Here is a 23,616-nt window from a genome sequence, read left to right on the forward strand (position 1 = left end):
AAATTTCTACAGAAAAAAAACCCATAAAACTTACGCAACCTTAAAGGAGGTAATGATTTCTTATTCCACAAAGAGATCCAAACGTAAATGAAATGATTGATAAATTGGGCTTCACCAAAATTAAAAACATAAACATCAGAAAACATCTTTAAGAAGATAATTAGGCAATCCAGAGACTTGTCAAAAATATTTCCAAGATACCTATCTGAGAAAGGGCTAGTATCCTGGATCTATATAAAGAATCCCTACAGTTCAGTAGTAAAAAACAGAAACAAATCTTTTAATGGATATTCAACAGAGATTTTACAATATTTCAAAAGATAAAAAAGCAGATATATGAATGGCCAACAAGCACATTAGTCATCAGGGAAATGCAAATTAAACTACAATGAGATACGACTACACATCCACCAGTATGTTTAACATTAAAACGACTGATACTGCCAAATGTTCACAAGGATGTGGGACATCCAAGACTTGTATCTTGTTGGTTGGTACAGCTACTTTGCAAAAATGTTAGGCAGTTTCTTATAAAATTAAATACACACCACCCCTATGACCCAGCAATTCCACACCTAGGTATTTACCCAAGAGGTATGAAAACATATATCTGCAAACACTTGTGCTAGAATGTTGCTAACAGTTTTATTATTTATGATGGCAAACATTTTTAACAGCCCTGGTTTTCTATCAATAAAAGGAGAATGAATATTCAAACAATAAAAAAGTAGCAATAAAAGAACATTACTAAGGCATATAACATGGATAGATTTCAGAAATACAGTGCTTTACACAAAAGAATACATAACTGTATGATTCCATTTATATGAAGATCGAGAACTAAGCAAGACTAAGAAGTTCTACAAAGTGAAAACAAGTTGATGGTGGAAACATCTACAACAGTGATTTCCTCTGTAGGAATGTGGGTAGGGATTTGCTGGGAAGGGACATACAGTATTTGGTTGAGAGGCTGCATAGGTAGGTGTTTAATTTGCAAGAGTGTACGCATTTGCGAGACCTCATTTAATGGTACACTTAAGATGTGTGCATTTCATAGTATGTAAATTTTATCCTCCCCAAAAAAATCTGGAAGTAAATAGGGTTGTATTGAACTCTAGGTAGTAATATGCAAGGAGAAGCTGGGGGGTGGGGTGAGGAGGGGGAGTGTAGTGATGTCTACAACTTACTTCGAAATGAATCCAAACAAGATGGGTTGATGGATGGAAAGAGGGGTGGATAGATGCGTAATAAAGCAAGTATAGTAAAATGTTCCTTGAGAATAAGGCTATTCACTGTAAAATTCTTTCAACTTTATGTTTGAAATTTTTCACAATAAAATGGGATGGGGGAGTAATTGCAGGACTCACCCAGTGTGTATACACATGCTCCTCCTGTAAGCGCTGCCACCTAAAACTCTTGCCCTCGATAGGCTAGATAAAAGAGGGGCATCCGGGGGTGGATAGCGGGAGAGGAGTGGGAGAGGAATCCTAGCAGCATCAGGGCTTCTGATGGCAGATTTATTGGAACCCGGAAGTGTGTTTTTTTTATCCTCTGCTCTTGGGGAGTATAGGTGGGTGGCCTCTGAGCCTGGGGTCACTCTCTCGGGAGGCGAGGAAATTCTCCTTAGTTCGAAGATGCCCATGCATCTTTCCCTCTTGTATTCATATTCACTCCCAAATGCCAGGGGCTGGTGATTCCGAAGGGGAAGTGTGTGGCTGGGTACGCAGGTGGGGGCGAGATGTGTCTGAAGGGGACGGAGCGCCCTCTTCTGGCCCTGGAGGGGCCCACACAGGCCCGCTAAGCACCTGACCTGACCCTCCTCTTGAGCACCCACTCCCCGGATCTGCACGTCTGGGATGGGGGCACCGCAGCCCCCGGGTGGCCCAGCAGGGAGCAGGGCATCAGCAGGCGGAGATTAGTGCTGGGGGCGGTTCCGCGCGGCCGGGAGGCGGAGGACGGGGGTGGAGTCTCCACCGCTGCTGCCAGCCGAGCGGCTCCACCTGTTGCAGCGTCGGAGCGCGCGGACCAGGCAAGGCAAGGCGCGGCGTGGACCTCTGCTCCCCGCGCAGAGGGACCCGGAGGACAGTCCTGACAGAGCCGCGCGGAGGGGGCACTCCCCGGTGAGTGAGACTCGAGCGCGGCGCCAGCGCCCCTTGAAAGGCGGGGTCTCGGGGAGGGGCCCCGGCGGTTTGCTAGCGAGCCTGTGGCTGGGGTGGGGTAAAGAGCTCTCAGCGGAGCCTTGTCGGCGCAGGATCTCTGGAGCCCACCGAGGCAGCCAAGCCGGGGTGCGGGAGATGGAACTCTCCGGGGGTCACTGTCTCCTGCCCGCGGGCTCCTCCAGTCCCCGGTCCTTGGCAGGCTCCCCAGGAGCTGGGGCTGGCTCGCGGCGCGCGCTTCGAGCGGGCGGATTCGACACGTGGGGGTGGAAGACGCCCCCGCGCGGGATCCAGAAGCCAAGGGCGTCTGGTCCGGGCAAGGCGAGGGAGGCTGCCTGGGGGAGAGGCCCGTAACTTCCTTCGCTCCGTCACTCCAACCTCCCTTTCTGGTCTCCTCCTCCAGCAAGTCGGCCCGCCGGACGCCGCGCCGCGTCGGGGGCGGGCGGGAGGTCGCAACCCGTGAACCGCGCTCTGCGCAGTCCCTCTGTGCGTGCGCCCGCCCGGGACCTGCTCCAGCCTCTAAGCGCCGGCAGCCGGGCCGGTGACCCGAGAGGCCCGAGGCTCCGCGCGACGCCGAGCCTGGGACACAGCACTGCGGCTCCATCTGGGGAGGCACTTACAGCACCAGCGGGCTGAGAGCCCCGCGGGGCTCCGCTCACCCGTCAGCCTCCGAGGCCCCCAGACCTTTGCTTTGGGGGAAGGTCAAGCCCACTCGAGTTTGCCCTGAAGATGCGCCACGCCCCCTTCCCAAGCTGAGCCGGGCAGGGCACCAGGGGGAAGCAGCGGCCGCATCCTCGTGCCAAGCAGAAGCGGACTCTGTGCCGGGTCACTCAGCTCTTCAGCTTTTAGGAGAACTCCCTGGGGGGGGCGGTCCGAGGCCCCCAGACCTTTGCTTTGGGGGAAGGTCAAGCCCACTCGAGTTTGCCCTGAAGATGCGCCACGCCCCCTCCCCAAGCTGAGCCGGGCAGGGCACCAGGGGGAAGCAGCGGCCGCATCCTCGTGCCAAGCAGAAGCGGACTCTGTGCCGGGTCACTCAGCTCTTCAGCTTTTAGGAGAACTCCCGGGGGGGGGCGGGGGGCGGGGACGGCGGCGAAAATGCGGATTTGAAACCGGGAGTCGAGGCGGACGTGGGGGGCTGGCGCTGCAGGAGCGGTCGACGCGGCGGCCCCGGGAGCCGCGTGGCCTGGAGGAGCGTCCGGCGGTCATGGGCGAGCTGGCTGTCGGGCGGCGAGGGGCGGACTGAGCGCCGGGCCGAGCCCCCACCCCGCGGGGCGCCCGGGCGACAGGCAGCCGGCGGCCACGGCCGCCCGGCTTGGGGCTGCCCCCGGGGGTCCGGCCATGGCCGGCCGGGGTTGCGGCTGCAGCGGCGGCCCGGGACGCCTGAACGAAGACAACGCGCGCTTCCTGCTGCTCGCCGCGCTCATCGCGCTCTACCTGCTGGGCGGCGCCGCCGTCTTCTCGGCGCTGGAACTGGCGCACGAACGCCAAGCCAAGCAGCGCTGGGAGGAACGCCTGGCCAACTTCAGCCGCCGCCACAACCTGAGCCGCGACGAGCTGCGCGGCTTCCTTCGCCACTACGAGGAGGCCACCGAGGCCGGCATCCGCGTGGACAGTGTTCGCCAGCGCTGGGACTTCACCGGCGCCTTCTACTTCGTGGGCACCGTCGTGTCCACCATAGGTAAGTGGGCCCCGCGGGAGGGAGGAGGGGTGGCTAGCCTCGCAGGCGTTTTTCTGGCCCGGCGCTTCGAAGGGCGGGACCGCGCTTCCCAGCCATGCATTCACCCACCTCCGCGCTCAGCCAGGTGGCACCGATGTGAGCTGTTGCCTGATCCACAGGTGGTACTGCCTCCTTGCTTCTTTAAGTGAGGGCCACGTTCCAGCTGTGTCAGCATCACTTGGGAGCTCGTTATAAATGCAGTCTCAGCCCCTCCCCAGACCACTTGAGTCAGAATCTGCGTGTTAAAATCTCCAGGGAATTTGAGTGAGCCTTAAATTGGAGACGTTCTGCTCTGGGAGTGTTCCTAGTTAAGGAGACTGAGCTTGAATTCATGGAACATTAGGGAGAATGCTTACAGATCGGGATAGGAACCTATAAACATTAATTGAGTTAGTACCATGCATGAGGCACTGGTCTGGGGGGAGAAACAAATTTTAAAAAGACTGTCCATGACTTAAAACTTAACAGAGAAAAAATAGATGGAAAACGAGATTGGAAGTAAGGAGGCAAAAGTGCTAATGAGGATGGAAACTGTTTTCTGCCAGGAGGAAGCAGGTGGGGGTGGGGAGAAGGGACCTATGGGCTGAACCGCTAAGTGTTGGCCTGATTGGGGTCTGGAAACTAAAAGTGCTTTACACTCCGGAGAAGAGAATTGCGTTCAGGGTCCAGTGAGCTCCCTGATCTGTAGGGAGTAGTGGAAGGAAAGCTAGGGGAGTCTCCTGGCTAATGGGATGGAGGGGGAAACTTTACTGACAGACTCAGGAGCTAGAGCTTATCTAGAGGCAATTGGAAGCTATTGACAGTTTTTGAGCAAGAGTGTCTCATGGCTACCGTCAGTTATGCCTTTATTACCAGCAGAAGGAAAAAGATTGGGAGTCTTTGCACCACACTCCTAAGGACTGTTCACACTTAAAGCATACTTGAGTGATAAGGGGGTTGGGAAAGATGCTGTAGAAACTCTGAAGAAAGCAGAGAGCTGGAGCGCAGGAGGGGGCTTTGAAAGGCTGCGCAGAAAGGGAGCGGCTCCCGGCTGGCTGCCGGAGCACCGGAGGCGCAGCAGGGCCGGCAGGGGGCCGTGCAGGTGCCCGGCTGCTGTAGCCCCTGTGCTGCCGGGAGAGCTCGTCCGTGAGGCGGTGACAAGGCGGACTTCTTTGAAGCTCCCACGCAAGGTTGTCTTTGGTAGACGTTCTTCCAGGAGAAGTACAAGGTACAACAGGGATCAGCCTCAGGCCTGAGCAGTCAAGGAAGACTTCCCAGGGTTAGTCGAGAAGCCCAGGGCTACAGCTGTGAGTGGGAGGCTAGGTGGAGAGGACTGGCGTGATTCCGGACACACGGGCTGCGTCTGAAGTGCTTTGTGCTGAACTGCCCAGCTCACCACCGCAGCCCTGTCTCATTTCAGGCGGCCCTGCCCATCCGTGGGCCATTATGACACCACGGTAACTGGGTATCTGGTAAGAAAGACTTTCATAGCATTCTCCACGATGACCAGAACACGGGCCCTGACCGGGATGGAGACAGAGTAATACCCTCCACAGTTCTCTCCCCCAGCCCACGTTCTCCACTGGACTCTCTTAGCAGAATTGCCTAAGTCCTCCCATTTCTCAAAAGACAGTTCCAGAATTTCTATGTAGGGAGGACTTGGGGTGAGCAAACTGATTGGGAAGGGTTGCTGTGGAACTTTCCTTGAATCTGCTATGTCTGTGTAGCTGGTACAGGGTTTTGATTTAGATTATTCATTTGGGGGTGGTTTTGGTGGGAGATTGGGGAGCTAGGTCCTCCCCACCCCCTCCACAGGCCCCCCGTTTGTACTTCCCATGGCCATGGACGTAGGAAGGAGCAGAGTGCGTGTAAAGACTGGTGAACACCAATGCCAGAGGAGCCGCGGGTGTCGTGGATGGGTGGGCATGTAAGCACACACTCATGCGGGGGCACAAATAGAATAATGAAGCCTGATGGAATAGAAGGAAACCTGGACCGAGAGTCTGGAGTTGGAGCTACTGACCCTGCCTGTAAGTTGGGCCGGTTCCTTAACATTCTGAGCCCCATCCTTCTCTTTTGAGATACCTACAAGTTCCCACCTTGGTATCTGGCACATTGTAGCCGTTGAGTAAATATTAGTCCTGTCTCCTTCCCACACCCTGCCCCTAAGCCTGCCCCTCTCGCAGGGTTCTTGCTAGGGATAATGAGTTCATATAAGCGAATGTTCTTTAAAAAGAACAAAGCACTATGTAAGTATGGGCTTATTTTTACTTTCTCATTTCTCACATGTCCTTAAATTGTTTCATGAATGGCTGATGTAATAACAGCACTTGCAACCCTTTATTGGAGTACATAATTAGGCACATACTGTGAATATGTGATGCAGCTAATTGCATAGATTAACCACAATTTCAATCAACACAATTCATATATGTGATATGTGATTCATATGTGTGAAGTGTGATTGTCCCTGTTTTATAGATGAGGAAACTGAAGCTTCATGTTCTTTGTAAAATAAAGAAGAAAAAAAAAAACCATCTGTAATAACATCACCTAAAGTTGACCATGGTTGACATTTTGGTCATTTTTTTAAATTGAAGGTTAGTTGATTTACAGTGTTGTGTTAGTTTCAGGTGTATAGCAAAGTGATTCAGTTATACATGCATGTATATCAATTTTTTTCAGATTCTTCTCCCTTATAGGTTATTACAAAATATTGAGTATAGTTCCCTGTGCTATACAATAGGTCCTTGTTGGTTGGTGCATTTCTTTCTATTCTTTTTCCCTATGGACACACATATGTACATATGTATTTTTCTAAATTTGGATCATATTCTATAAACCCTTTACAGCTTGTATTTTAATCATAGTATTACATGATGGTTTTTTTCTTCTAAAAATTAATTCCACTATGCTTTATTCTGCAAAGATGTTGTAACAGATAACAAGAAAGCATACAGTAGAATAATCATAAAATGTAAATAAAACCTCAGAACTAGGAAATAAAGAAGAACAGAAATATGGAAAGCAATTGGATCTAAGAAATTGGTAGAGAAGGGCTTTGTCTTAGCTGAAGTTCCCTCAGAAGCAGCTTCTGAGCCAAGAATTTGTGTGCAAGCAGTTTATTGGCAGATTCAAGGGATACAGGGAGGTGAAGGAGGAAGTGGTACAAGAAAGGGAAGTCAGTCAATATAGGATATGGTATTAGGCAGAAAGCATAGTGGGCAACTGATCCTTAATCTCAAGTGGAAGCTTGAGAAAAGTGCAAAGCTCATTAACCAGACTTACCCCAGGCAAGGGAGCTGGGGTATTTATACACCCACGCTAGTCAGAAATTGGTTAAAAGCTGCTTGGAGGGTGGGAGAAGCACAAAAATATAATTTCCAGGTACTTCTGTCCTGATTTTTCATGGACGGCCCAAGAGTAGCCTTCTGATAAGATATAGGCACTGGCCATTTGAAGTCAGGCCAGTGTGTCCAGAAATGGTAAAGGAGATCCCAGGGGGTGAGGACTGAGTATCACCAGTGACTATTCAAGCTTCAGATTTGGCTGCAGGCTCCATGGCGGAGTCATGACCCACGCTGGAATTCTTTTTTTTGGCTGTGTTGGGTCTTCGTTGCTGCACGTGGGCTTTCTCTAGTTGCGACGAGCGGGGGCTACCCTTTGTTATGGTGCACAGGCTTCTCATTACTGTGGCTTCTCTTGTGGCGGAGCACGGGCTCTAGGCATGGGGGCTTCAGTAGTTGCAGCACATGGGCTCAGTAGTTGCGGCACACGGGCCCTAGAGCACAGGCTTCAGTAGCTGTGACGTGCGAGCTCAGTAGTTGGCGGCACATGGGCTCTAGGGCGTGCTGGCTTCAGTAGTTGTGGCACGCGGGCTCTAGGAAATGCGGGCTTGAGTAGTTGTGGTGTGCAGGCTCAGTAGTTGTGGCTCGCGGGCTCTAGAGCGCAGGCTCAGTAGCTGTGGCACATGGACTTCGTTGCTCCGTGGCATGTGGGATCTTCCCGGACCAGGGATTGAACCCGTGTCCCCTGCATTGGCAGGCTGATTCTTAACCACTGCACCACCAGGGACGTCCCCACACTGGCATTCTTAGTAGAGAAAAGGAAGCATACACCTTTTCCCAATATGCAATCCTCAAAAATCTTTCCCTCTTGGGATTTTATATGGGAAACGTTGCATAGGACAGTGGGTGATGCTCGCAAACAACCGTTTCCTGGAAAATGCAACTGAGGATTTCATGCAACTGTTGTTTAATTTAAAAGTCAGAGCAGAGTAAAAAACACTGTGGCCAGTTCCTCAGAAGTTTAAACATAGAACTACATGTGACCCAGAAATTCCACTCCTAGGGAATATATATCCAAAAGAATTGAAAGCAGAGACTCAAACAGATACAGGAACACCTCAGAGATGCTGCGAATCCAGTTCCAGACCACTGCAATAAAGCGAATATCACAATAAAGCGAGTCACATGAATTTTGGGGGTTTCCCAGTGCATATGAAAATTACGTTTTCACTGTACTGTAGTCTGTTAAGCGTGTGGTAGCATTATGTCTAAAAAAATGTATATACCTTAATTTTAAAATACTTTATTGCTAAAAAGTGCGAACCACCATCTGAGCCTTCAGTGAGTCATAATCTTTTAGCAACAGTAACATCAAAGATCACTGATCACAGCCCACCGTAACAAATATAACAATAATGAAAAAGTTTGAAATATTGCAAGGCTTACCAAAATAACACAGAGACACGAAGTGAGCAAATGCTGTTGGGAAAATGGCATCAATAGACTTCCTCGTCACAGGGTTGCCACAAACCTTCAGTTTGTAAAAAACACAATAGCCATGAAGCACAATAAAGCAAAGCACAGTAAGAAGAGGTGATGCCTGTATTTGTACACCAGTGTTCATTGCAGCTTTATTCACAGGAGCCAAAAGGTGGAGACGACCCAAGTGTCTATCAGCAGATGAATGGATAAACAAAATGTGCATACGTACAGTGGAATGTATGGACGACGCAGATGGACCTTGAAAATATTATACTTAGTGAAGTAAGCCAGACGCAGAAGGACAAATACAATTCGACTTAGATGAGGTATTTAGGATAGGCAGATTTCATAGGGATGGAAAGTAGAATAGAGGGTACCAGGGACTGAGGGAAGAAAGGAAGGCTTATTTAATGGCATTTTTGTTGGGGATGATTAAAAAAAAGTTTTGGATGTAGATGGTGGCGATGGTTATACGACAATGTGAATGTATTTAATGCCGTTGAATAGTGCACTTACGAATGGTGAAAATGACAAATATTATGTATATTTTGCCACAGCATAGAAAGAGCAGAATATTAAAACACAACTCAGGGAGTTGATTCTGAAAGAGGCTGGTAATCAGACTTGACATAAGAATGAATTTGAAGTACTCAGAGAAGTAGATTGACGTTATATATACTCTGTCAGTGATCTTCTGTAAATATCTTTTTCTCTCAAATAGGCATTTGTTAGGCATTTGTTTTTGTGTTTGCCTGTGTATTTATAGCTCAGCTTCTGTCCACAAAGGATATGAGATCATTTGCATGTTGATATGGTAAGGGTAGCCTTAAGCCTTGGGCTACCCCATCGTCTCGGTAGCTTAACACAACAAGAGTTTACTTCTTACTCACCCAAAGCCCATTGCGGGCGAGGTGCTTTACCAGGACAGTTGTCTCCTGGGTTGGCCCAGTGTTCCAGGATTCTTTTATCTTGTGGCCGCTCTTTATCAGCTCATGCCTCCAGTACTGCCCAGGAAGGGACAGAAAGGGTTGAGGAGTGGAGCACCTGCAGTTAAACGGCCACCACCTGGAGGTGACAACAAGCCACCGCCACACGCGTTTCCTTGGCCAAATCAAGTCCCATGGCTACACCCAACTTCAAGGATGTAAAGAACCACACTCCTCCCGTAAGTCCAGAAGTGGATAAGACTTGATCTTGGTGAACAGCACGGATACCTACCGCACATACATGCACAGTGCACTAGAAATGGATACTAACGGATTTAAGAGATTGGGGAGATGAGAAAACATGAGTAGGATAGGACAGTTAAGCCACAGATTGTTAATACACAGAGATATATGTCAAAAGGACACATGTAATTGCCAGATTTGGCTGTGAGTTTTCCAGTTGTTGAAAGAAAGAGGCAAGGGCAACCATTAAATGGTTCCTTTTACCCAGGCTGGCTGCTTGGAAGACACCCAGCTTTTTTAGAGGTGAATAAAAATTTCTCCCGTAGATTGTCATGAAAGGGACAAGATAATGTGATGAGTAGTCTTCTCCGCTGCGTCCCAGCTGTGGAGATGAGAGAACCCTGTGCTCCTGCACGGCACAGCATCCCTCAGTACAAGGTGCGGTTCCGTAAAAGCCCCTCTGCCTAAGTCCAGGGTCATGCAGGGCGGCGTCCAGCTTCCAGTTGTATGGTCCGGTAAGAACGTTTAGAATTCTCTACTGGCGGTTCCCAAGGTTCACTGTCCATAAGAACTCAGCTGAGGGGAGTGCGGTGCTTGTTAAAATGCAGGTGTTTGGATCCCCCTTTCAGAGCTCCTGGTGCATTTTAAGAAACTTCCCCAGATGGCTCTGACAGAGGCAGACACGGAGCACACTTGAGGCATGTGTGATAGCGGTTGGCCTAGGGTTCAAAACTGAGACCACCCCCAGGGATTCTCGCTACTCAGACAGTGGTCCATGAATTCAGCAGGATCAGCATCACCTTGGACCTTGTTAGAAATGCAGAGTCTCAGGCCAGCCCCAGACTACCTGAATTAGAAGCTGCTCTTCAACAAACCACCTGGTGAATTGTAGCCACGTTAAAGTTTGAGAACCCTGGAGTCTGGAAGGCTGTTGTCTTGTAATGTTGCTGACTGGGGAAGACCCCTCCCTGAGCTTTGAAACTTAGGCAAGCCGGTGGCAGGGCTAGAATGGAGAGGGGTGAGATGTGCCCGTCTTTTGCCTTGGTGGACCCCCTCACCTGCTGGTGGTTGAGGAGGCAAGGGGAACATTAATTTAGAACAACACTGGGACTTCCCTGGCGGTCCAGTGGTTAGAAGTCCATGCTGCCACTGCAGGGGGCCACAGGTTTGATCCCTGGTCAGGGAACTGAGATCCCACATGCTGCGTGTCGAGGCCAAGTAAAAAATAAAAACAAAAAAAGAGAAAAAAAAGGCGCAAATGAAAACAAATGAGATAAGGAAAAACTCTTGGAAAAAAAAATCCAGAACGACGCTATCAGATGCAGGGGTGGGTTGCGTCTGAGCTGAGACAGTGACTCTGGCTTGTATGGGTCTGGGAGGCTCAGACTCAGAGCTGCCCAGCCCCACCTCAGCGGTGGACCACTCGAAGTAGATGACCAGCTCTTCAACACAGTTTTATTTATTTTTAACTAAACAGAGATGATCATAGTGGCGCCCCTTTTTGGACCTGGGTGTGGTTCATGATTAGCACCTGTGCAGTGGTATTCTACAAGGCTCTCGTGGGGTTCAGGAGCTGGGCAGACAGGTATGTGATTTGGCCTGTCCAGTGTGCACACCTATGAGGTGCTGAACTGGGTGTTGTTCTCAGAATCTTTTTTTTTTTTCTACATGGAAAGAGCTTTTGAATCAAATTATTATTAGATCCAAAAAATAAAATACTGGGAATCACCATCTTATAGTCTACAGCTATAACCAGACATCAAAGATGATGAACAGGCATTGCGAAAGAGTAAAAACATCCCATGAATACATTAATAAATGTCACATGTTAGCAGATGTCATACGTGTGTCAAGATTTAACTGACACATTGAATTGGCACTTTACATTTTACAAAGCATTTGCACACAAATCTCAGGAGATGGGCAGAGAAGTTACTATCAATTCCATTTTGCAGATAAGGAAACTGAGGTACAGATAGCATAAATATTTTATGACCACGTGGCCATAAAGCAGCAAAGTCAGGATTAGAACCGGATTTTATTTCGTTTATTGTCTGTTGATAAAAGAAATACATATTCATTTTAGAATACTGGAAATATATGGGAAAGTATAAAAAAGAAACTAAAAATCACCCATAATTCTACCATCCAACGAGAACCACTGTTAATATTTTGGTATATCATATTATATTGGACCTAAAGTACTAAAGATTTTACTGAATCTAATATGCATCATTATTTTATGTACCATTAAGAAAGCAAATAAATGCTGCCAATTAAATCTTGACATGCTAGCAATTGTGAGATTATCCTGATTTCTGAGATATTAAAATATTGGGGAAAATATCTTAAAATCACTGAAGTATATTTTGTATGTGTTTTCCATATAACCATTATAACATGAGCATATAACAACTTGTATAAAATGAGCGTATAACAACTGGTGTAATTAGGTAAAAATGAATCTCATTATAGTTAGAATTTCTTGATTTATATTAAAGTTGATTAATTTTAAATATTTATTAAAAGTACAGTTCATCTCTGAATCAACTAGCTAATCCCCCATTTTTCTTTTGGGAGCAAGAGATATTGTGTTAATCATTGTATGGTTGTGCTTAATATTTTGAGGATTTTAGCCATTTGCCATGTTTGTTTCTTACTTTCCATCTGTTGTCGTTTCTTGTTTAATGTTTATTTAGATATAGAAACACTTTTAATTTATGTGCCAGTTCATATTTTAGTTTTTCCTTCTGATTTCTTCCATTGCTTTTGTGCTTAGAAAATTTTTTCCCGTCTGTAAGAATGCTTATTGGTTTTTTTTTAATTGAGGTGACATTGGTTTACAATATTATGTAAGTTTCATGTGTACAGCATTATATTTCTACTTCTGTATACACTACAATGTGCTCGCCACCAGAAATTTAGTTTCCATTTGTAGCCGTACAGTTGATCCACTTTACCCATTTTACCCTCACCCTGCCTCTTCCCTTCTGAGAACCACTACTCTGTTCTCTGTATTTACATGTTTGTTTTTGTTTGATTTAGTTTGTTCATTTATTTTTTGTTTTTTATATTCCACATATGAATGAAATCATATGGTAGTTGTCTTTCTCAGTCTGATTTACCTCACTTAGCATAATACCCTCAAGGTCCATCCATGTTGTCACAGATGGTAAGATTTCATCTTTTTATGGCTGAGTAGTGTTCCATTGCATGTATATACGTGTGTGTGTATCACATTTTCTTCATTCATCTGTTCACATGCACTTAGGTTGTTTCCATATCTTGGCTATTGTAAATAATACTGCAGTGAACATTGGGGTGCACATATCTTTTCAAATTAATGTTCTCATATTCTTTGGGTAAATACCCAGAAGTGGGATAGCTGGGTCATATGGTAGTTCTATTCTTAACTTTTGGAGGACCCTCCATACTGTTTTCCATAGTGGCTGCACCAATTTACATTCCCACCAACAGTGTAGGAGGGTTCTCTTTTCTCCACATCCTTGTCAACACTTGTTATTTCTTGCCTTTTTGATAATAGCCAGGATGCCAGTTTTTGTTCAGTAATTTTTCAACTGCTCTACACTTTTAGTCGTAGCAATAGTTGTTAAAACACTTTAACCTATTGTTTCATGTGAACAATGATGGGTACATTTTAAGACTGTAGCCAAGGAGCAATGCTCGTCATGGGGAGTGAGGGAGCAGAGAGAGTGGCTGGTAGGAATTTGCACGCATTCACTCAAGGTAGGGTCATCTCTCTTGGGATCTACTACCAAATTTTCACGGGCAAGCTCTCAGACTGTCCATTCTGAGAACCCTGGATTTGTTTAATTATTTGTTTCCTACTTAGGAAACTTCAGTACCTATCTTGAAATTAGAGACTCTGCAGGCCATAGCTCTTAATCTCCACTGCCCAGCGTTCTCATACACATACATGTTAATTTCAGCTTGTTTCATTAGAAATTCTCCTTTATGTTATAAAACAGCGATTTCCTCTTCTTTTATCCTAAATTCCCTCCTGTTCTCTCTTCCCCTTCATACCGTTCTCTGTGAAGGAGAGATGGGTTTGGTGTGAATGTAACCCAAATAATTCTTGGGCTCCTTAGGATTCTTAGGGTGTACTGTTCCATACAAAAAAGCATGTTCCATTAGCCCAAAGTAATGGAAAAATAAATTCAATTTTTGCTTGCGTATCTCTAAAGAATCTTAGTCTCCAGTTTATAACACAAAGGAAAGCTTCCTCTCTCCCCATCTCCCAGTCTCTCATTCCTCAAAGGAGTTCTGGAGCCTTTTATCCCGAAACCCCTCCCCAAATCCTCCCCAACTGGCAGCCCTCTCAGTCTTTCTGTCCTTCCTTGTCTCTTCTCCCCCATCTCTCTCTGCTCTGTATTATCGTGATTGACTTAACCTCTCCAACTTCTTTTAGCTTCCTCTCGTTCAGCCTAGTCTTCATAGTAAAGCATAGCCCCAGGAGCTGACCCAGCAAGCAACAGTCCTTTCCCCGGAGGAGGAAAGAGAGAAGGACAGGGGATGATTACTATGACCAGCCCATCAGTGACTTTATACACGGGGACACTCTCACCCTATAGAGGAACACATTACTGTGTTTGGACCCAGAAGCCCATGGTCCTGCTGAGGACAGTGGGGAAACACACCTCATCAGGAAACATCTCCATCATCATGCTGCTCTCCCTTCACCCTCCAACCTTCTGCCTCCTTCTCTTCAGTTTATCTGAATTGCTGGACATGATACCACTTTTCTGAAAGGCTGCACCTTTAGCACACCCACCGCATCTTCCTTTGGCCGGAGAGCCATCATAGAAGCTTCATGAAATGTTCAGGATTTATTGTTCCCATTCTCTGATCAACCCCCCAGCATCTCTGCTATTGATCACCTCTTCTTGGAAGGGAAATCCTGTGGTCAGTGAGCCCAGGGGACAGACCAGGAGTGCAACTGAGTGTGACTTAGAGGTTGGCACATTAGGAAGCAGTGGGGCATGTGCCCTGGAAAGAGCAGCCCCACCACAGGCCTTCAGATTCTAATTGCAAAACAACATTGTCCTGGCCAGACAGGTCTGAGGACAGCTCGACTCCAGAGTGTGAGTCCCTCAGTTAAAGCTTTGATCATCTGTGAGCTCCAGGCTGCTTTCCCTTTGGGAGGGAGAAGGATAAGAAGCTCTGAACTCTTCTTCATCAGTAGGAGCATCTTGATCTTTGCAGTTCACTCAGGTACCTGTTTGTGCAGGACACTTGATCATCACAGAGGGAAAATCTAACATTCGCTATCATGTTGTGCACCCACTAATCTCTAAAAGGAGCTGGGGGTAGTTATCAATATATTCTCTTAACTCTTCTGATACTCATGACTAAACATATTGTATTGTAATCCATAAGTGCCTACTATTCTGGTTTTTTTCCTTTCCTTTTATGTTATTTCCTATACACTTTCTCAAGAATTCCATGTGTTCAATTAATGTAGAATAGTTTATTTAACGATCCTTAAATTATTGGATTTGGGGGTTATATGTGATTTTTTTTACTCTTGTGTTTAATTAAAAATTATGAAATTTATTGAGTGCTTTACCCTAGGTTAAACCCAGTACTATCTTTACATATGTTTAATTCTTATAACAACCCCATAAGGGTAGGTACTGTTAATATTCTCACATTACAGACCAGGATCCGAGGCCCAGAGAGCTTCCAGGCAGTGTCTGAAGTTACCCAGTGGAAGTAGTGTGGGAAATCCCTTTAGAGCTTATACTGTGAACCACCACTTCTTTGCCATTTCTTCCTTTGGGGTCCTTGTGGGGAGAATTGCCAGTTAAAGAGATCACAACCCCTTTTTTCAGTGGTGATGGTCCTTAGGCAACCTGGGGTAATAGAAGAAGACAGAGATGGCCTGGTTAGCAGAATGTCAGGATGGTAAAAAGTTTGGGTGGTGTTCTGCCTACCTCCCAGGAGTCCACATAATCAGAGCCTGTACCTCCCATTGGAATATTTGATGTCCTCTCAAAGTTGCAAGCGTCCTCCCATCACCGTGACAACTAATGTGCCTGCCCCCAGAATTTTACTCTCCAGTTTGGACATATTTGATCCCAGAAGTCACTTCCTGACTCTGCCCATGAACTCTTGGAATACTGGCACCAAAACTGTGTCTTGGGTCTTCCCTAGTATTAAGCATCTGATGAAGATCAGATTGATCTTAGAGACCAATCTTAGAGACCAACATCAATCTTAGAGACCAAGCAGGCAAGTGGTTTTCAAACTATGCCCCAAGGACCCCTGGGATTCTTTGTGGTATATAAGTGCTCTCTTGAGAGCCAAGGGGGACACATCAAGTTCTCATCTTTGTTGTATGTATTTATTTATATATGTCCCAAATATTTATCCTATTCTGCTACCTTTTTATTGACTATTGTTTGGAATGTAGAAAAGATTTTTATATACCCAAATACACTATTTTCACTGGCATTTTTTTTCTATATTTTTTCATAAATTTAGGTCCTCTCTGTGGTTGAGATAAATATTCTTATCCATTCTCTGTTTAGTTCTAACTCATCTCAATGTTATTCAAAAAGACTGTTTTATAAATGCTTTTTTATGGCTGGCTATATAATTATGCGTTGATTTATTTCTGAAATTATCACATAATGGTTTGAGAATGTACATTTTCCAGAGTTCTCTTTTTTATTTGAGTGTTTCTGTGTATCCTGGTATCTGTATATATTTCAGTTGGATTTTTTCTTACCTTACAGAATTTTGGGGCAGGAGGGAGCATAATCCCCACACACTCCAAGCCTAGTAAACACACCCAAAATAACATTTGTGTGTTTGGGGACATATAAATTCAGTGTTATTGATTTCATCACTTGTGTAACTTTAAATTTTATTAATAATACGTTTGCTTACTTCTTTATGCTTTATATGCTAACAACTATTTTTAAACTTACATTTGATTAAATGCCTGCATTATATTAGCAGAGACTTGCTGACTTTTGGATCATCTCTCTAGTTTTAATTTTTAAAGTAAACCACTTAATTTTTTTAATTTCCCGGTTTTAAAAATTGTATTTATTTATTTATTTTTGGCTGCATTGGGCCTTTGTTGCTGCACACAGGCTTTCTCTAATTGCCGCGAGCGGGGGCTGCTCTTCATTGTGGTGCGCAGGCTTCTCGTTGCGGTGGCTTCTCTTGTCGCAGAGCACGGGCTCTAGGTGCGCGGGCTTCAGTAGTTGCGGCATACGGGCTCAGTAGTTGCGGCTCGCGGGCTTTAGAGCACAGGCTCAGTAGTTGTGGCGCATGGGCTCAGTTGCCCCGTGGCATGTGGGATCTTCCCGGACCAGGGCTCGAACCCTTGTCCCCTGCATTGGCAGGTGGATTCTTAACCACTGAGCCACCAGGGAAGTCCCTACCATGACTTCTTTATCCATTCATCCATTGATGGACACTTAGGTTATTTCCAAGTCTTGGCTACTGTAAATAATGCTACAGTGAACATGGGATTGTAGATATCTTTTCAAGTTAGTGTTTTCATTTCCTTTGGATAAATACCCAGAAGTGGAATTGCTGGATCATATGGTAGTTCTATTTTTAATTCTTTGAGGAAACTTCATACTGTTTTCCACAGCAGCTGCACCAATTTACATTCCCACCAGCAGTGCCCAAGGGTTCTGTTTTCCACACATCCTCACCAACACTTGTTACCTCTTTGATAACAGCCATTCTAACAGGTGTGAGGTGATATCTCATTGTGGTTTTGATTTGCATTTCCTTGATGATTAGTCATGTTGAGCAACTGTATGTCTGCTTTGGAAAAATGTCTATTCAAATCCTCTGTCCTTTTTTTTTAAACATCTTTATTGGAGTATAATTGCTCTACCCATTTTTAAATTGGATTGTTTGGGGGTTTTTTGCTATTGAGTTGTCTGAGTTATTTATTTATTTATTTATTTACTTATTTACTTATTTGGCTGCGCCGAGTCTTAGTTGCGGCACTCGGGATCTTTGATCTTTGTTGTGGCATGTGGGATCTTTTAGCTGTGACATTCGAACTCTTAGTTGCAGCATGTGGGATCTAGTTCCCCGACCAGGGATCAAACCTGGGCCCCCTGCACTGGGAGCGTGGAGTCTTAGACACTGGACCACCAGGGAAGTCCCTATATATTTTGGATATTAACCCCTTATCAGATAAATATGATCTGCAAATATTTTCTCCCTTTCAGTAGGTTGCCTTTTCATTTTGTTGATGGTTTCCTTTGCTGTGCAGAAGCTTTTCAGTTTGGTGTAGTCCTTCTTGTTTATTTTTGCTTTTGTTGCCTTTGCTTTTGGTGGTTTATAGTTTCTATCTCTCTTTTCTCTCTTAAAGTAGATGTTCATTCAATCTTGCTCATCTGTGGGGTTCCTCCTTTCTTAGTTTCCTGCTATTTCCTATAAGCCACTTCCATTCCCACCAGAATCTTTAGATCTTTCTTTGGGACTTAAAATTTGAAGACTGAATTTATGCTACAGTTAGCATTTTCCCCACTAAGGGCTTTTTAAATTAATTCTGCCTGTTGATGTTTTCTGCTTCAGTTGTTATATTTTTGGTATTTGGGTGGAGGCATGCTGTATATACTATTTCTTGACCTACTGTATTTTTAGACTTAGTTTCTTTTATTTAACAGCCTGTGACTTAATACCAACATCTGTAAAAACAAATGTGTAGAAGGCATGCTTTGACCACATAGGGATTTACTGGTGTTCCATTTCATGGAATGATGGATGAAGGCCATCCATCTGGGAGTTTATAACTTGAAACAACAACTATCACTCCCTCTTCAGTTAATTAAGACACATTTCCTGGAGGATATGGAGTCTAGGGGCTGTTTGGGAAGAGTTGATCACCTGCTTATTCTTTCAACAATTCTTTGAGTTCGGGAAAGTAAGGCTCAGAGAGAGTCAGTAAATTTCCCAAGTACACACAGCTGTTAAGGGAGTATATCAGTGTCAAGTTACCAGACCCAAAAAGTAGTGGTTGAAGCAGACGAAATTTTACTCTATTCCAGAAAAGAGGTCTGCACTGCATATAGACAATTCAGGACAAGTGTGGTGACTGCATAATGTCAACAGGGAGTCAGGTGTCTTCAGCTCTGCTATCCCTAGGATGTTGCCCTCGTCCTCAGGGCTCAATGTGATTGCTGGAGCTCTGGCCATCATATCCACACCATAAGTAGCAGTAGTAGGAAAGGGAGAGTCTTTCAAGGTCTGAGGTCATTTTCTCTAAGAAGCAGACTCTGGGCTAAAGGTTTGGGTGGAAGTGATTTATCAAGGAAGTACTCCGGAAGAGACTAGTTGGAGAGTGAGGGGTGTGAGAATGGGAAAAGGGAAGAAGCTAAGTAGGAGGTTATCTTATGGAGCTCTGCAGCATAAATTACACCTTGCGGTTTGTCCCACCTTGAGGCAGAGGAACTGGGCTTTTAGACGCCCACACCAGTCACTCACTGGCTCTGGCTGGGGTGGGAAGAACGAGGCACTTTGCTGTTTCTGGGGGGAAAATATCACATTAAAAAGGGAGGGGTAATCCTTTGTTGTGGGGTTGTCCTGTGCATTGTAGGATGTCTAGCAGCGTCTCTGGACCAAAGAGAAAATTTTGAAACACAGGGTTTGGAGTGTTTGCCTCTGTCCGTGCCTCACCCACACCCTGACACCTCACCTTTAACTTGAATTGTTAACTGTAAAGTGGCCTTGTTCTTTTCTTTTTAAAAATATTTTTTCCATTAAAAAAATTCCTAAACTAATATATGCACATTTGAATAGACTTTCAAATAATTCCAAAGTGTTTAAAGTGAAAAATCAAAGTCTCCCTTTACTCTCTCATCCTACTCCCCAGAGGTAACCATTGTTTTTTTACACATACTGGGGTTCTCTTTTCTTTTTTTGGTAATAGCTTTATTGAGCTATAATTCATATACCGTAAATTTCACATATTTGAAGTGTACAAATCAGTCGTTTTTAGTGTATTCACAGGGTTTTGCAACCGTCAACACAATCAATTTGATGACATTTCATCATCTCCCAAAGAAACCCCATCCCCTTTAGCAATCACCTCCCATCCCCTCCAGCCCTAGGTAACCACTAATCTACTGTCTGTTTCTGTAGATTTGCTTATTCTGGACATTTCATATAAATGGAATCATATAGTACACGGCCTTTTGTGCCTGGCTTCTTTGACTTAGCATAATGTTTTCAAGTCATCCATCTTGTAATACATGTCAATACTTCACTCCATTTTATTACTGAATAATATTCTATTATATGGATGTACCATATTTTATCAGTTAATCAGTTGATGGACATTTGGGTTGTTTTCACTTTTTAGCTATTATGAATAATGATGTACAATGATGAATAAGTGTACAAGATTTTGTGTAGACATATGTTTTTTTTTATCTTGGGTAGATCTGGAATTTCCGGGTCATATAGAAACTCTATTCTCAACCTTTGGAAGAACTGTCAGACTCTTTCCAAGTAGGCGTATCATTTTATATTCCCACCAACAGTGTGTGAGGGTTCCTATTTCTTCACATCCTTGCCAAGACTTTGAATAACCTGTCTCTTTGGTTACATCCATCCTGTGGATGTGAAGTGGTATCTTATTGTGGTTTTGATTTGCATTTCTCTAATGACAAATGATGTTGAGCATATTCTCACGTGTATTTTTTTTTAGTCATTTATATACCCTCTTGAAAGAAATGTCTATTCAAATCCTTTGCCCATTTTTAAATTGTTTCTTTAGTAATTGAGTTATAAATGTTCTTTATATATTTTAGGTTCAAGTCCCTTATCAGATATATAATTTGCAAATATTTTCTCCCCTTCTGTGGGTTGTCATTTCACTTTCTTCATGGTGTCCTTTGAAGCACAAACATTTTAAATTTTGATGAAGTCTAATTTACCTATTTTGTCATTGTTGTTGCTTATGTTTTCAGTACCATATCTAAGAAACCATTGCTTAATCCAAAGTCACAAAGATTTGTACCTATGTTTTCTTCTGAGAGTTTTATAGTTTTGCTCTTACATTTAGGCTGTTGATCCATTCTGAGGCAATTTTTGTATATGGTATGAGACATGGGTGCAGCTTAATATTTTTCCATGTGGTATCCAGTTCCAGCACCATTCGTTGAAAAGGCTATTCTTTCCCCCATTGAATAGTTTTGACACCCTTGTCAAAAATCAATTGACCATAAATGTGAGGGTTGATTTCTGAACTCTGAATTCTGTTCCACTGATGTATATGTGTATCCTTATGCTAGTACCACACTGCCTTGATTACTGTAGCTTTGTAGTAAATTGTGAAATCAGGAAGTGTGAATCCTCCAACATTGTTCTTCTTTATCAAGATTGTTTTGGCTGTTATGGGTCCCTTGAACTTCCATGTGAATTTTAAAATCAGCTTGTCAGTTTCTGCAAAGAAGACTTCTATTGAATCCGTAGATCATCTTGGGGAATATTGTGATCTTAAAAATATTAAATGTTATAATCCATGAACATGGGATGTCTTTTCATTTATTTGGATCCTTTAATTTCTTTCCAATGCTTTGTAGTTTTCAAAGTATTGAATATAAGTTTGGCACTTCTTTTGTTAAATTTATTCCTAAATATATTATTGTTTTTAGTGCTATTGTAAATGAAATTGTCTTCTTAATTTTATTTTGAATTGTTTATTGCAAGTATAGGGAGTACAATTGATTTTTATATATAGATCTTGTATTCTGTGATCTTGCTGCACTCATATATTAGTTCTAATATTTTTTAGTGGATTCCTTAGGATTTTCTATATAAAAGATTATGTGATTATATCATCTATGAATAGAGATAGTTTTCATCCTTTCCTTCCAATCTGGATGCCTTTTGTTTCTTTTATTTCATGCCTCCAGCACAGTGTTGAATAGAAGTGGTGAGAGTGGACATTCTTGCTTTATTCCTGAGCTTGGGGGGAAAGTTTCGGTCTTCCACCATGAAGTGTGATATTAGTTCTGGTTTGTTTTGATAGATGGCCTTTATTGGGTTGAGAAAGTTCCCTTCTATTCCTACTTTGTTGGATGTTTTTATCACAAAGAGGTGTTGGATTTTTGTCAGATTTTTTTTCTGCTTCTGAGATGATCATGTGGTTTCATCCTTTCTGCTACTGATGCTAGGGTACTGCATTAATTAATTTTAGATATTAAACCAACCATGGATTCCTGGGATAAGTTCCACTTGGTCATGGTTTATAATCCTTTTCATATATTGCTGCATTTGGTTTGCTAGTATTTTGTTGAGGATTTTTGCATCTATATTCAAAAGATATATTTGTCTATTTTTTTTCCTTTCTTGTGATATCTCTGTCTTGCTTTGGTGTCAGGATAATATTGGCCTATAGAATAAGTTGGGAAGTATTCACCTATGGTTCTTATATAACTTTCTGAGGTTGCCCAGGATATACAACTGTGGTATGAATGTTCAATAATTTGTTCCTGTGCTTCCCTGGTGGCGCAGTGGTTGAGAGTCTGCCTGCCGATGCAGGGGACGTGGGTTCGTGCCCCGGTGTGGGAAGATCCCACATGCCGCGGAGTGGCTGGGCCCGTGAGCCATGGCCGCTGAGCCTGCGCTCTGCAACGGGAGAGGCCACAGCAGTGAGAGGCCCCCGTACCGCAAAAAAAAAAAAAAATAATAATAATAATAATAATAATTTGTTCCTACTATTGTGGGACATGTAGTTTGTTTCTAATTATTTGCTATTACAACAGCTCTTTAACGCATATTTAAAATTTTAATATTAAACTTTCAATTGTAAATATTTGTAGGTACTGCTAAATTTTTGAGAATTTTAAAATTTTCGTAACCAATTTGTAAGAATTTTGTTATTCTCACAGCTAAAGTATATTGTATTCTTCTTCTTCCTTGGTATTATGCTAAATGTTGTAGATACACAATTTTTCATCCTGTGATGTAGAATTATGGTTTTCCTCATTCTATTGGTGAGAAAACTGAAGCACAGAGGGATAAACAGCTTTCCCAAAGTCATACAAATAGTAAGTGTTGGAACTTTAGTTCAAAGTTTGTTTAGCCATGATTTAAATTTTGGAGAGGAAGTTAAGTCTCTGAGATAGTATTCTAGTGAAAACTGAAATAAAACCTATGACTCTAGTTCTATTTTTGCCATCAGTGGATTTGATGTTAGTGATGAATATTATTTGGAAGTTATCGTTTTGAAGAACCTGGGCTCCCAGGCTGTATAATAAGGAAGACATCTAGATGTCCCTCACTGGGTTTGAACAGTCTTTTCTCCCTTCTTATCATCTTAGAACCACACTCAGCACCCATCTTATATCAAGCAGAAAATTTAGTTTGGTTCAGTAAGAATTTATTGAATCTCTACTATGTGTCCAGCCTGATAACCTGGGTCCATGCATAGCATTCAGGAGGGCTATAAGTTTGGATGGGAAAAGAATTCCGTCTTTATGTTTACTAACCTCGAACTAAGCAGCCTCTAGCATTTCCTTCAATAGAGAGTATAGGCAACAACTCAGAGACAGAATGAGTGGCACCTGTAGCTTTGTCACCAGTAGAAATCACAGATGTGTTCCTCTCATTTAAGAATGTGTAAGGGCTTCCCTGGTGGCGCAGTGGTTGAGAATCCGTCTGCGGATGCAGGGGACGCGGGTTCGTGCCCAGGTCCGGGAAGATTCCACATGCCGCGGAGAGGCTGGGCCCGTGAGCCATGGCCGCTGAGCCTGCGCGTCCGGAGCCTGTGCTCCGCAACGGGAGAGGCCACAGCAGTGAGAGGCCAGCGTACCGCAAAA

The 23,616-nt window shown here is 44.0% G+C and overlaps 1 protein-coding gene across 1 annotated transcript in view; it reads left to right on the forward strand.

Moving 5' to 3' along the window:
* Positions 1 to 3,494: 3,494 nt before the first annotated feature.
* Positions 3,495 to 23,616, forward strand: part of KCNK13 (potassium two pore domain channel subfamily K member 13) — a 112,909-nt gene continuing 92,787 nt past the window's right edge. Inside the window, exon 1 of the mRNA XM_024130925.1 lies at positions 3,495 to 3,834. Within this exon, the coding sequence (XP_023986693.1) occupies positions 3,495 to 3,834 (340 nt within the window). The remainder of the gene's footprint in view (positions 3,835 to 23,616) is intronic.

This window comes from Physeter macrocephalus, chromosome 11 (assembly GCF_002837175.3).
Source record: "Physeter macrocephalus isolate SW-GA chromosome 11, ASM283717v5, whole genome shotgun sequence".
NCBI lineage: Eukaryota > Metazoa > Chordata > Mammalia > Artiodactyla > Physeteridae > Physeter > Physeter macrocephalus.